This window comes from Podarcis filfolensis (genome assembly GCF_964270895.1).
Source record: "Podarcis filfolensis genome assembly, chromosome: 10".
In the NCBI taxonomy this organism is placed as follows: domain Eukaryota; kingdom Metazoa; phylum Chordata; class Lepidosauria; order Squamata; family Lacertidae; genus Podarcis; species Podarcis filfolensis.
The window spans coordinates 44160703-44176022 of NC_139612.1; the positions used below are offsets into that span (position 1 = coordinate 44160703).

The 15320-nt window shown below is 41.1% G+C and overlaps 1 protein-coding gene across 1 annotated transcript; it reads right to left on the bottom strand.

Annotated features, from left to right (window-relative positions):
- Nucleotides 1-1876: 1876 nt before the first annotated feature.
- Nucleotides 1877-14483, bottom strand: LOC310743481 (cytochrome P450 2D14-like). The gene is made up of 9 exons (XM_083573810.1): nt 13760-14483; nt 12115-12286; nt 11285-11437; nt 8386-8546; nt 7129-7302; nt 5412-5553; nt 4192-4379; nt 2709-2850; nt 1877-2247 (listed from the first exon to the last, which is right to left on the bottom strand). The coding sequence occupies exons 1-9, from the start codon at nt 14078-14080 to the stop codon at nt 2069-2071; spliced, it is 1632 nt and encodes a 543-aa protein (XP_083429936.1). The 5' UTR covers nt 14081-14483; the 3' UTR covers nt 1877-2068.
- Between the last annotated feature and the right edge of the window lie 837 nt (nt 14484-15320).

Below are 15320 nucleotides of genomic sequence, written 5' to 3' on the forward strand. Positions count from 1 at the left end.
CTGTTCTCATCCTGAAGCAAAGTTCTTAACCTGAGGTACTATTTCTGGGTTAGCGGAGTCTGTTACCTGAAGTGTATGTAACCTGGAGCGTATGTAACCCGAGGTACCACTGTAATAGGGTTTACATCCAGAGATGGGTGCGCTGGATTTTATCTGTTTATTTATGTGGTATGCTATCATTCAGAGCCAAAGAACAGCCTATTGGAATATGAGTAAATATTTCTACATGTGCCTTGTGATCTTCAATAAATTGATGTGTGAGTGCTTGTAGAGTTTTGTTGAATACTATCCAGATTGAGAGAAAAGTCTCAGGACGGAACACTGTTCTAATTGAGACAAGATTGAGGTTTACTGCGTGCTACACGCTGAGAGAGAATTTTATGAAGATGCTATATAGGTGGTATTTAACACCATCAAAACTAGCAAAAATGTATAGGAACACTTCAAAATGTTGTTGGAGATGTGGAGAGGCAGAAGGCACAATGCTACATATGTGGTGGAACTGTAGAAAAGTAAAGGAATTTTGGGAAAGAGTTTACAACGAACTCAAAAAGATATTCAAGATTACCTTTGCAAAAGCAAACAAACCTGAAGCCTTCCTTTTAGGCATAACAGACATGGATATACCAAAAAAGGTGAGGAAGTGATTTCTCTATGCCACTGTGGCAGCAAGAATTCTAATAGCTAGAAACTGGAAAGGAGATGTAACACTGACTAAACTGGAGTTTGCAGAATTAGCAAAAATGATGGAAAATTAAGAGACTGGACTGAACAAACATTTATGAGGGAACGGGACATGTATACAAAGTATCTCAGAGAGCACTGCAAAAATCTGAACTTGTTGGCAGGCCTGGAGTGACTTCTGTAGGAAAGTAGAAAATTAAGAGAACTAAGATGTATTATTATTGATAAAGATAAGTGTGACAAACCAAAAAGTACTAAGGAACCATGATGGGGTGATGGGAAGTCGCCATAGAAGATATGTATTATGAAACTATTGTATCTTTCTGTAATTGTTAAAGTGTTTTTGTTGACTGATTGTTTTCTTTTGGAATCAATAAAGCGCTCTCTCTCTCTCTCTATATATATATATGAGAGATTTTCTGCAATCAAAAGAACAAAATCCACCTGGCTTTTAAATCTGCTGAAGACAGGAAAGTGAATGCACGCTGGCCTTAACCAAGTTGTAGTAACAAAGGCAGGAAAGCACAGAGTCATTCTTGGTGTGTGTCAGGTATGAGCTGTGAATGCTAGCTGAGTCTGGGAATCCAGCCATATTTACAGAGTTTAATTGGTAGCTTCAAAGTATTTACAGGAGTTCAAAGAATGACACCATCACGATCAGTCAGTTGCCTCGAATGGCTCTTTCCGCTTCTTCCCCCAGCAGATCCACCTCCTAAGCCCAGCCCCCCTTCTTCCTCTGCTCTGAGAGTGGCTGGTTCCCAGAAATGGCCCTCCCCTCTCAGATTCATTGCCTCCCGACAGCCCTTTGTCTCCTTCCTCATCAGAAGAAGAGCAACTGCTAATTAAAGGCACATGATCTCTGTAAGTGCCCATTCTCTCCCCCCTCTCCTCCTTCTCTGCCTCCAATCCCCTGACAGTATGTCTATATTTTTATTTGTTGAATGCTGAATAATCTTATAGTCCACATACAAAAGCATCTTCTTAGCCATATACAATGTACCATACAGGTAGACTGGTTGTATAACATTAGGGCCAAATTACATGGTACTTTTATGCATAGTTCCTAATGATTTATCATCTGGTTGTTATTACCTGTTATTATCCTCACCTCAGATCATGCTTTATATCCCTGCATTTCCCATTGTTGGTTTTTTTCCATTCTAACTCCTAAACTGTAGTTAGTTGATTCTGATTTTGAAATTTTATATGATTTTTATTGAATGTTTTTACATATGATTGCTGTAAAACGCTCTGATATTTTTCATGAATACTACTGTTTTATGAAATACATAAATATTTCTATTAATTTTAAAAACTGCTGTTCCTGGTTTCTGCTTTATAGTTGCTTTTGAGGTTGATGCTAGATATACTAAGCTTGGAAACATCATCTAGGAATGGCACAAATCTGGAAAGGGGCTGGATGAACTGTTAGGGCAAATAGTCTTTCAGTCTTGGGCCTTGGATAGTTCTCAGGAATGCGAAAGGTGAAATGCTGCAGGAGGCTGGTGAAGAAGAGGAAGAGCTCCACTTTGGCCCATTGTTCTCCAGGGCAAGCATGACGACCTGTGTAAAAAGGATGCATAATACTTTGAGCATGAGATCAGGAGGAAGGACAGCACAGGACCCTCCCATTCTCTCTCTGAAACTTCAGTTCTAATCAGCTCATGTTGATTTTGAGCCTCTCCAACCCATGCCTGTGCTTTTAAGGGCTTAGGTCAGTCCATATTCTCCTTGAAATGCTAAGGAATAAAACTGTTTTGGTTGTTTGGTGTTAACTTATGTGACACTGAAAAGGGTGTGAAGACGAAAGCAGGGTGGGCAACCTGTGGCCCTTCAGATGTTCTTAAGTTCCTCTTCCCATCAGTTGCAGCCAGCCAACATGAGCCTACACATGAGTTTCTTTTCAAGGCAGCTGATTATGGAAAACTGCTACTCTTGTTACCATGTGGGAAAGAGAAAGGAAGATAACAGGACAGCTTGCAACCTCTCCCCTTATACCTCAGCCATTCCTCTCTTGGATTTACCTAGAGAGAAAGGTAGGAAGGCCTCTCGCTTGACAAACTGCCCATCTGCATCCAGGAAGTGCTCTGGATAGAATTCATGTGACTTCTCCCACATTGTCTCATCCTTTAGCACAGAGGACAGATGATTAAAGACGACAGTCTCCTAAAATGGCAGAGAAACAAAGATTAGAATCCAATGCTGGCTTTATCTCATAGTTCTTTTTTTGAAAATGAAATGCATTATTATAATTATTATTATTAAATGTATTATATTTATGAAATTTGTATGCCACCCTTCATCTGGGATTACAGTGCAGTTCACAACATAAAAATACAAAATACATAAGAACAAACCAAACCAGTAATCCAGCTCTCACAAACACAGTTAAAAGGACATAGAATGTTAATTGCCCAAAGGCCTAGTTAAAGAGAAACATTTTCTCCAGGCACCTAAATATAATGAATTTGCCTGGTGAGCCTCCCTAGGATGAGCGTTCCACAAATAAGAAGCCACGGCAGAAAAGGCCCGTTCTTGTGTTGCCACAGTCCGGACCTCTCATGGAGTAATGTAATCACCACAAGAAATAAAATAGAGTTTTTATCTAAAGTTTGCTTGGTTTACAAGATCTAATTCTTGTACTCATGAGGTTATCGGCGGGAAATGTTCCTGGCTATGCAGTGAAGAAAATGGATTGCTGGATTGACAGATGGCACTTCAGCTCGGTACCATAATGTCCTGACAGATGGTTGAGCCATATGATCAAGCCAATGAGGGTGACCTGGTGTTGGAGGGGGAAAGGGCCAGATCAGTGGCAGCTTGGAAACTGAACTGGAAAACCTACTTAATTTGGCTTTTCTTTAGGATGTCCCTATTTTCATCGGGGAAATGTTGGAGGGTATAGAGTCATGTGATCCCTGAGCCAAGATGAGTAACAATACAACTTTTAGAAGACATCTGAAGGCTGAAGGTACAGTGGTACCTCAGGTTAAGTACTTAATTCGTTCCGGAGGTCTGTTCTTAACCTGAAACTGTTCTTAACCTGAAGCCCCACTTTAGCTAATGGGGCTTCTCACCGCTGCCGTGCCGCCAGAGCCCGATTTCTGTTCTTATCCTGAAGCAAAGTTCTTAACCTGAAGCACTATTTCTGGGTTAGCGGAGTCTGTAACCTGAAGCGTATGTAACCTGAAGCATATGTAACCCGAGGTACCACTATATACGGAAGTTTTTAAATGTTTAATGTTTTTATATATGTTGGAAGCTGCCCAGAGTGGCTGGAGCAACCCAGTCAGAAGGGTGAGTTATATATAATAAAACTATCATCATCATCATCATTATTACTATTATTATTATTATTATTATTATTATTATTATTATTCCAGCTCAATTGACTTCTGCTACTGTGAGCATCAAGATCTCTCACATGCCTCTTTATAAGTGATCAACCTAGTTCTGATGCAGCAGCAATTATTCCTTTTCTACAAGTGTGTTTTTCAGGGTCTGTACCTTAGGAATAATGAACTTGCCGACCTCAGTATCTCTGTGTGTCGTATATGGAGCTGCAACAGGTAAAATATCAGCACAACGTTGAATTTCATGTATCACAGCACAAGTATAAGGCAGTTTCAACTGATCTTCCATCACAGGTGATCGTACCCTGCCAATCTCTTCATCAATTTCTTCTTGGACCCTTTCTGGAAATATTAATTTAGGAGTATTAATGCATTGCATATGTATCATAATCCTTCTTGTTCTCCAAGCTGATTGTAGCATGTTGTTTTTTATGGTTTCAACAGGTTTGGACACTATGAATTTTAACGCTGAGCAGAGATTTGAACTTGAGTCTCCAACTAAAGGTCTGCTGAATATCCTCAAAATAACTCAAACATTGATTCAGTCTTTAGCAGGTGGTAGTTTTATCTGATCCTATGAAATGCTGAAAAACAGCTGAGTTGTATAGTCAACCTAGCTTCAATTCCACCACTATTTGCTTTGAGAAAGGTGAAAGATGCAAATAGATCAACAGTAGCATACAATATAAACCAAACAACACTGTGGGGAGCACTCTGTAAACTACTTAGAGGTTTTACTTACAATTAAGTGGTATACAAATGCTGTTAAATAAAAGAAAGTGTAGTGTTCAGCTGGGAACAGGAGATGGACCTGACAGTAATCAGGTGGGCAGAGATGGAGAGTAGACCAAGCCAGAAAACCTGGCATGGAAAGACATTTTAAGCTCTCTGCCTTGCTTACTGGGCTCTGGGAAACTCCTGTGTGAGCTGTACAGGCCTTTGTAAGATCTTGCAAGATCTGAAACAGTCCCATGAGATCCTGTGCCAGCTTGGAAGATAAGATTTCTCATGTGGCGGTAGTTACCGGAAGGTTGTTCTGACTATAAGCAATTTCAGCTTTACATGCTACCAACCCAAAACTTATCCCTCATAAAAGACATGATCCTACTGTATTAAGCAAAACAGCTTTGTTTTCCAAGTGCTTGGGTTCCAGTTGCTTTGCTTCTACTTTGGTTCATTTTATCATTGCTGTTATTATATATACTGATTTCTTAAGCCACTCCTCCTCCTGATTATTTTTGAATCCAAATCAGATATAAAGCAACAGCACAGCCCATGTAGCTAATTCTGCTCATTCTGCTGGACTGTCATCTAGCCTTCAAAAAGACAGATACCTCACAGGGTCTTGCATTTCCTCCAATACTGATCACTTACTCTGAACCTCAGGGTGATCGACCATGTTCAACAGTCCCCAGAGCAAGGTGGAAGAAACTGTGTCAGTACCAGCCCCAAACAAGTCAAAAATGATATTGGTAAGGTTTCGTTCATTAAAACTGTTCTCTGGTTTCCCTTTAGCCTGAAGGAAATGGAACAAGTTGGTCACTCACGTGGAAAAAGCACAATATTATGTCATGTTTGTGAGAGTATAGTATGTACTAATGATCTTTGCCCTTGTTATCAATAGTCTGCAAGATATGTATCAGACCGAAGTGAAGTAAATAGAGAAAAAGCTGCTCGGTTCCTTGAGAAACAGTGGGAAACTAGACATTTCCAAAAACTAGACATGGCTGTTGAAAAACATGGCAGCCCCCACCCCTAAGTAACATCTAATACAACCTAGCTCTTGTTTTGGCATAATTACACTGAGAAATCACCCCTCTCTTCCCACCCCACCCTCCAGTTCCAGAGAAACAACTTCTTAACATCTGCCAAGAGGCATCATAACTGCATGTACAAAGACAAGCTTGATTCCTGAGGCCACATATGCCTTTGTGCATGCATGGCTCAGCATCCAATATTACTAAAAGTCTCTTGGAAAATTAGACCTGAATTGTGCAGGGCTGAACGTCCCACTACATACTGAATTCCATCTTTGGTTGTTTGGTGGCAAGCAACACCAGTGCAAGGTCTGAGGGGGCTCTTGGTGAAGAGCTCTTGACTCCCCCTGAGCACCACTCTTGCTGACCCTGCTGGAAAGTGTGCTGGGTGCAGGGGTGCCAACTTGAATAAAATATGGGGGGGGACAAGTAAGCCCCACCCTGCATAATTGATTTCAAGACACAGCAAGTGCAGACACCAAGGGCTGGGTTAGGATATCACTCTATCTGTGTGCAAGTCCTGAAAAAGCCCCAGCAGAGAACTCCAAACTGGTGCATGTAGTATCTGTGGGGCTTGTGTATGGCCACTACACAAGCTGAGGCAGCACATGTAGTAGGGATTGTTGGAATCAGTCGCCGCCAACCTGCCAGCCTCCACATGTCTTGAGGGCTGATGGAAACTGAAGTCCAAAATATCTGGAGGGTGGCAAGTGGGTGAAAGTTGAGTGCAGAGAAAGTGAAGCTCCCCCAGCCATGCAGATGGGCAGAAAGAGAGTGAAGGAGCCCAAAACTGTTTGCAGGTGGAAATGCGACAGAGTGAAGAGACACTTCTAGAAGTCATTTGTGGAAACTGAGGGTACAGCCGTTATGCTTTGTGAGGTTTGCTCTCAACTGAAGGAGTATCTGTTGGCTTCCGGTACGTTCTGCTTCTATATTTGTAAATAAAGCAAACATCACAGGTATTTCAAGACGCCAGTGCTCTCAAATTCAAAAGGAAACTATGCCCTACTACTCTGCCCTGAGAACTCACCTCTCAGAAGCAGAAAAAAAACTTTGAAAGCCTAAATGTTTGAACCATTTAATGGCCACAGACCATTGCTCTGAATCATGCAGCACTGAGATGTGGACTGCAGGGGAAAGAAGGGAGGGCTCTATAATTTTCCTTCCTCCTCACAGACGTTTTCTTCCTCTGCTTTCTTACAAAGGAGGGGAGCTGTCTTGCAGTTGTACTGGCATAGTCTAGATGGCACAAATTCTAAACAAAAGTAATCAATCCCAAGGCAGAAGCTGCAAAAGAAGCCCCAGAGGTTCTGAGTCCATAAATGTCTCCCCACCTTATCCATCTCATCCAGAAATGCATCAATCAAATCTCTTGGAAAGGTGGGATCTCTGGTTTTCTTATGTTCATTCACAATCTCTCTTAGGGTACTGCTAACTTCTTCATAGCGTTTCTGCAGTTCACGATGAGGTCCAGGAAAACAGGAAAACCAGGATCCCGCAACAAGAAGCTGGTGTAGCAGAAATCACAAAAGGAAGAGACATCCCGTTTTCAGATACAGAAGACATTTCTTAGATATTTCACTTGAAGGGAAATTGCATTCTAGTAGGAAGTTCCTAACTAGCTACTTCTTCACGCTTATGTGGCTTCATTCCCATTCCTCCCCCAATTCCTGCATTTGGTACATTTAAGGACTCTTGTTTGTTCCTATAGTTCACAATATAATGCCCTCTCCTTAGGCATAATTGGGAGGGGGATGTTAGGATATACAAGGGTCTCTGGTGGGCAGGCAGGCTAACATAGGAAGGAGAAGGCAGTTCCTTCAAATATCCTATTCCCAAAACCTAAAGGGCTTCCAAGGTCAAGGTAGTGGAAGAAGTGCTTCACATTCCCCTGATGCAGAACTTTCTAGTGGAGTCAATCTCAGCGTGTCTGGGTGATGAACACTGAAAGGGAGCCCCAGTTGCAAATGAACAATTGGGAGCTCCCTTAAGCTGTTGATTGTTCATTTGTAGCTGCATGATATCACATAAAACACCAGGTGGCAGGCAGGTCGCAATGGCCTCATGGGCCAATTTGGGTCACGTGCTAGGCTGAATTACCGTAGGTTGATGGGCTGGAGCTTTTTCGCATCTGTCAAAATACTAGTGGATGCTACTTTCTCCCATTTTATGTAATCTGATATGTTTATTATTTTGTTTATTATCATTTTGACCTCCTCCTTTTGTTTATGCTTATTAGTAACATATTGGCAATTGTTTTTTTAATTAAAGGAATTGTTGTCTTTCTAATTTTCTTTTTAAAGTTGTATTATAAAAGGGTTTATTTTGCCTCTAATATTTTTCACAAACCACCTTTGACTTTGATTGCTTATGTTCATGTTTTAATCTTCCTGCATTTGTCTTTAGCTAGTGTTCTTCCCCTATCCCGTTTTCCCCTCAAGAATTCCAGGTTTTAGAGATATTTTGAAGGGCAGTCAAGGATGTGGTACCACACAAAACACACAGGCACAAGTCCTGCCCCTTTCTATGTTGACCCATCAAACCCCAAATTGCTGTTTCCTTTTAATACCCAGACAAACGCATGACGGCACCTGGGGCAAATTTCTGGTTACTTCCTTCAAGATCTCCTGAAGCAGATGCATTATTTTCAGGAATTTCTCATCACTGTATTCAAAGCGGCCACCAAATGTTAGGGTGCAGATTATATTACTAACAGCCCTGTAGATGAGGATTTGTGGATCAAAAGGAGAACCTTGATGGGATGTAAGAACAATGAACAGATTAGAGGTATGTCATCATATATTGCCCATTTTTCATTCTACAGCCATTGTTTAGGCTGGTCTTCTCCAATTTGGCATCCTCCAAGTATCTTTGTCTTCAACACCTAGAAGAAGAAGAAGAAGAAGAAGAAGAAGAAGAAGAAGAAGAAGAAGAAGAAGGGAGGAGGAGTTTGGATTTGAGATCCCGCCTTTCACTACCCTTCAGGAGTCTCAAAGCGGCTAACATTCTCCTTTCCCTTCCTCCCCCACAACAAACACTGTGAGGTGAGTGGGGCTGAGAGACTTCAAAGAAGTGTGACTGGCCCAAGGTCACCCAGCAGCTACATGTGGAGGAGCGGAGACGCAAACCCTGTTCCCCAGATTACGAGACTACCGCTCTTAACCACTACACCACACTGGCTCTCACAGACCCAATCAGCACTGCCAACGGTCAGATAGGATGGAGGTTTGTACAGCAGTTTTTGGAGTGCAGTTTTTGGAGGTTGATGTGGAAGTCTAAACAATAAAGAAAGCCTTCTGCCAGTGGTTCCGCGCAAGCACAGTCCCAAACATGAAGAAGCAATTTTCCATAATGTAATCCTATATGGCTAGGGACTGGATGTGAGCAGAGCCAATTGTGTGGGTCTTTCCTATGGAACTGGCAGTTCCTATATTGTTGCGCCATTCAAAAAGCACAGAAAAGTTCCATTAAAGATACAAATTAACAAAGATAAAAAGATCCAAAAGGTGTAGCAATCACATGCCACCAAGAACTATTTATTCACCCCTCAAAAAAGTTTTTAATTCCTGAGATCCTTTGCCACATAACACAGTTGAACAGCTGTATACCTCACAGCATCTAATCACCCCCACACTCCACCAATCCTTTCTCATAGCAGTCAGAACTGAGGAGGTCCTAAAAGAGCACTAACCATGTTGCTGTCAATACTGGTACATGGAAAAGAATTTGAAGTTCCCCAGATTCAATGGAAGAAGGACCTGACCAATTTTGTATGGCAGGGGGGGAAAGCCCAGAATTAAATATATAATCCTTACTGATGACAAAAAGAGGGGAGGCTTTTTGCTACCAGACTTGAAGTTGTATTATGAGGCGGCTTACCTAGTATGGTTGAAGGAAGGGATTGAATTGAAAAACACAGGAATCCTGGACCTAGAAGAACATGATCTAAGGAATGGCTGGCATAGCTAGCTATACTATGGCAAAACAAAAGCACACAAGGACTTTTTCAACCATGTAATAAGAAATCTGTACAATGTATGAAGGAGATACAGAGATCTCCTGGAAAGAAAAACACCTCTGTGGATATCACCGACAGAAGCAGTGGCTGTCAAGAAGATGAATATGGGAGACAAATGGGGAACCTATAGAGAGCTGGTGACCATCGAAGAAGACGAAGTAGGACTTAAAGGAAGAGAAGAAACTTCAGAATTTGTGAGTGACTGGTTTCAATACTTTCAAATTAACAAACTATTTAAAACAAACAACCTATTCCTCTAAGCAACACCAGTGGCAAGGATAGCATACATGAAAATGTGAAAAGAAAAGGCAAGACTGACAAAAGATTAGTGGCTGTTTAAACTAAGAATTTATAGAATCAGCCAATATGACAGCTACAATAAGAAATATGGATAAGAAAATAAAATAATAATAATAATAATAAGTGAGTGGGAATTACTAGAAACATATTTTTAAAAGAGTGGAATAATGTTAAATATACAAGCAGGGATAGATTTATGAACATCAGCAAAAAAGGGTAAAAGGAGATACAGTGGTACCTCGGGTTACAGATGCTTCAGGTTACAGACTCTGCTAACCCAGAAATAGTACCTCGGGTTAAGAACTTTGCTTCAGGATAAGAACAGAAATCGTGCTCTGGCGGCACGGCAGCAGTGGGAGGCCCCATTAGCTAAAGTGGTGCTTCAGGTTAAGAACGGACCTCTGGAATGGATTAAGTTCTTAACCCGAGGTACCACTGTACAGTATATAAAAAAGGGAGGAAAATATAAACCAAGGAGTTGCAGCAAAACCAAATGGAAATTTAGGATGTCAAGGAAAGATAGGCTGGGAAGTCCTCTTATGATAGGAAATAACTAGAGATGTTTCATGGCTGTAATAGATAATTACCATTGTATTAGATGTTGCATTAGAGGCTCAAAAGAGCTGATGGTGGGGGGGGGGACTAGAATAGCACAGTGAAAGAAATGAATGTTTGTAATGGAATATGCAAAAATGAAGGCAAAAAAAGACATTCAATTTTATCATTTGTTTCTTGAATTGATATTATAGCTGTGTATCAAACTACACCTGTCACCCAGCTTACCAATGCCAGGAAGTTTGTGTTTCACCAGCAACTGCATTGCCAAGTGTCAATGGAACCATGGCATTTTTATGTATCTCTCTCTGTTCTTCTTGAATTTTCTATTTGTCTGACCTTAATTCCCTCCCACCACCGTGTGTTTATATTGTCTGCTCATTTAGGTTTGCACTCAGTGCATCTCAGAAAGAGGACTCTAATCCTTGAAAGCATATGCCATAATAAATTTTGCATTCTTTATAGTGCTGCAAAATTATTAGTCATCATCTTACATGCTTCAAAAATGAAATATGAGAAGATACTGAGATGGGAATGAGCTTTATAGAATCCTCTTAGCGTTTTTGCATCAAATGAGATCCCACAGCAGGAAGAATGTCCCCAACAATGAGATGTACCTTCTTTGGATTTGAACTCAGAGCACAAGTATCCAGCTTCTTCAGACACTCTTTCTTCAAGCGTTGGCTTCCCCTTCCCAAAGTTCTTGAGGAGGGAGACAAAGAATCGCCTCTGCTCCCTCCAGCCATTGTCGCATGTTGCTACTACTATTCCTGAGGTTTGTAAAATAAAATAAATATGCATATAATGTAAAATAATATATTATTTAAAATAAATATTAATTTATATATTATGTAGAATAGGTTCATGACAGTTTACCATTTGTCTAAAGAACTAGTTAATTCTTTGCATTTGTTATTGTTTGTTGTTGTTTTTAAAAATGAAGACTAGTAGTGTCCGCATTAGATTGCTGGCCCATTCTTCTGGCCTTGGGAGTCCATAGACAACGGCAGAGACTGAACAACATTTGCTGCCCGCCATCTTGTGCTGACAGCCAGCCAGCAGGTAGTAGCTGTCCTGCTCACTTGTATGATTAACTTGCAAATAAATCTTCAAACGCTTCTAGTCCACCTTCCTGTCCCTATCTCTGTTAGTTGTTTACAGCTGAGTGAAAGAAGAACAAACTCCTGAAAAATCTCCCTGACATGTCACATGAATATGTATCTTCTCCCAGGCAATGGAGTCTTTCATTTACAACCTGAAGTGCCATCCTGGCCCACTTGCAGGCCTGCTCACTTGCTGCTTGTTTCTCCTACTCTCCTGATTCGTTTCTTCCATCACTTTTCCATCCTCTCCAAATTCTCCCTTCCTCAGCTACTTTTGTATGTGAGGGGAGATGGGTCACAATCCTACTGCATATTCAGTCCATCAGGGTATCAGCTATACTTACCTCCACAATTCTTTCCACGGTTTATTAGATTCAGCAGTGGAACTGCTGCTCGGTCAACAAAGTTCTCAGGGTTTTGTCCCAGGGCCTCCTTTATCGTCTTGAACCCACTCAGGATGACCATATTTCTCCATCCACACTGCAGAAAGATGACTGGTCCAAACTTTTTCCCCAGCTTTAATCAATGGGAAGGAAAGGGAGAAAATTATTCAGGGAGAAAGGACAATAAAAGTAGGGAAGGTATAATGTTGCAGTACAATATATATGGGAAATTCCAGAAAGCACAGACATATTTCAGGCTTGAGGTGTTTAATAAAAAATGTTTAATCATTTCGCCAGAATATATATACAGAAAGACTAGTCTTCTTAGGGTAGAGAGAGAGAGAGGGAGAGAGGAGCACCCAAGCAAAAATGAACATTTCAATGAGAATTAGAGATACCAAACTACAAAACCATTTAGCCCAAGCTGAGGTATATTCCACACTTTGGACAAACAAAATGGCTCCAGCACTTCCCAATTATTTGTCAAACCTGGTCACCCCCAAATTTAGAAAGGCATTTACGCAAGCCAAATTCAATGTCTTGCCATCCGCACTATTGGAAGGCAGATACAAAAAGATTCCCCATGGTGAGAGGTTCTGTCCAAACTTTTTTTCCAGCTTTAATCAATAGGAAGGAAAGGGAGAAAATTATCCAGAGGGAAAGGACAATAAAAGTAGGGAAGGTATAATGTTGCAGCACAATATATATGGGAAAATCCAAAAAGCACAAACTAATTACAAGCTTGAAATGTTTCAGAAAAAATCCATTTCCCCAGAATATGTTGTTATGAGTTTGTTGGGGGTGGCCAGATCCCCCTAAATTCTTTAATGTAGTAAATGTTACAATTTAGCCAATTATTTTCAGTATTAAGGGAAAACATCAATGCAGTCCAAAAATACAGGTTATACTGTACTCATTTTCCTGTGGCAGCAGCAACAGCAGTGCTAGCAAAGGCCTTCCCTTCCACCTCTGCCCTCTTTGCATTGCTCTGGGAAGGGAAGAGGTAGAGAGCCTCACTTGGTGGCTTGGAGGCGGCAGGGGTGGTCAGACACTGGGGTTGCTGTTGTGCACACTACAGACTGCTTCCTTTTGGTTGAGGAGGAGTGAAAATGCATCATGTAAACAAAGAAACCCTTGAGGACTTTTAAAAATGGTTCATAAAAAGACCAATGTAACAACGCAATGCCAAACTTAAAGGAAAGTTCTCCTTACTACCGTAATCCCAATTCTCTCAGACTAAAGCCACCACTGTAATGGTATTAGTGTCCTGGGCAGGCCATTGAACATTGGTAGCAGGGTTGTGTCAAAAATTAATTTTCTCTCTCTCTCTCTCTCTCTCTCTCTCTCTCTCTCTCTCTCTCTCTGTGTGTGTGTGTGTGTGTTTGACAATCTGCATCAATTAATGAGAACAAAAACTGTAGCGGAATATTGTGCAATATTATGGAGGGGGTCGGGATTCTAGTACAGCCACTACCTGCCCTGTAGCCTTAGGCTGAAGAACAGATAATAACTAGCTGGCTAACTAATTAAATAATACTAAGAGCTTGGCTAATGCAATCATTCAGTAACATGCAGTGTCCTCAGAGATGGTGCAGCCAGTACTTACATCTTGAACAGTTTTATGTGGGTTATTTACATCTAGCAGTAGCAAGTTCCCAATGAAAGGCAGAGGGGTGGGTCCTGGTGGCCAGCGGCTGCTTCTCTTCCTCCGCTTGATGTAATCAAGCAGCAGAGCAAGTAGTAGGAGAGACAAGGCCAGAGCTGGGAGGTTGTTGTGGCAGCAGGAGAGTTGGCTCCCCAGCCAAGAGATGGAAGCCGCGATCCCAGCCATTGGAAGCTTCCCCTTCCCTCCGCTTTGTGTCTCTCCCCAACTCTTGCTCTGCAGACTGGCGGTGTTCTTGCCTCTGCTGGTTTCTCTAATTCTCATTTGTTCTTTTTTATTTATTCTCTGCTTTGAATCACTGTAGGAACATGATGTGCCACTATTAATAGGGTTATCTTAAAAGGTATGCAAGGGCTTTAATACTGTAAATGAGCAATTGCACAAGGATTGAAAGTCCAGTGTACAAGTGAAAAGTTCAGCTAATCGATTTGAACCTTCGTAGATCAGATAAGGAAGGTCTTCACACGATAGGAAGTTGAATTTAGGTAAGTCATTGAACCTAGTAGAGAATCCTCTGGTGAGGGTTATACAGCTCTGATAGATGGTTTGGAAAACGATCACTTTCAGAGAGATATGGAATACAAGGACGATCTTGGATTCTGGTCAAGGATAAGAGGTACATGGATCAACCAGCTTCCAACATGTGTCCAGCTGAGTGCGTAAGCCCCTCCTTTTCAGTTTTCCTTTCTGCCATGCTCCAATGGAGTTCTGCCGTCTTTTATAATGGCATTTTTGGCATCCACCAAACTTTTATTTGACTATTTCTTCTTTATTATTATTATTAATGCATTTTCCATTGTTTGGTACATACATTCTATGAATATCTTTATTTGTCTCATAACTCGCAACTCCCCCATCAGTCCCTCCATGGCCTCTGATTTATTCCTTATTATGCTGCATATCCTCTTACACCACCCATTATCAACCTACCCATTATCCTATTTGCTGCTTACAGCTCTCACATGGTCATTCCTACTTGAAAGTTTATTTATACCTCTTTAGATACTCTCCAGTGTTTCCACTACTTCCTTATCTTTGTCTCTTCCTGATATCTTATTTTTGCTGTCATCGTAGCTAGCTCCACATACTCTGTTTAAGCTGCCACTCTTCTTTTGCTGGGGTTTCTTTCTCTTTCCATATTTGTGCATATATGATTCCTGCAGTGGTGGTTGCATAGAGGAAGAGACAAAGTACCTTCTGGGGAATTTCACCATTCATTATTCTTAATAGGAAGGCCTCTTTTTTTTGGGGGGGGTAATCCTTAAAATATTTTTAGTTCTATGTAAATCATTTCCCATACTTTTTGGCCTGCTTACACAACCACCATGTGTGAAAGAAGGTGCCCTCTATCGTTTGGCATTTCCAGCATAATTTGGATCCTTTAAAAAAACATATTTAAGAGTTTGCTTGGAGTCAAATACCATCTATACATCATCTATAGATTTTCCTTTAGTGTGTAGCAGGCAGAGAAGTTCATTGTTATACATAGTAAAGGTAAAGGGAC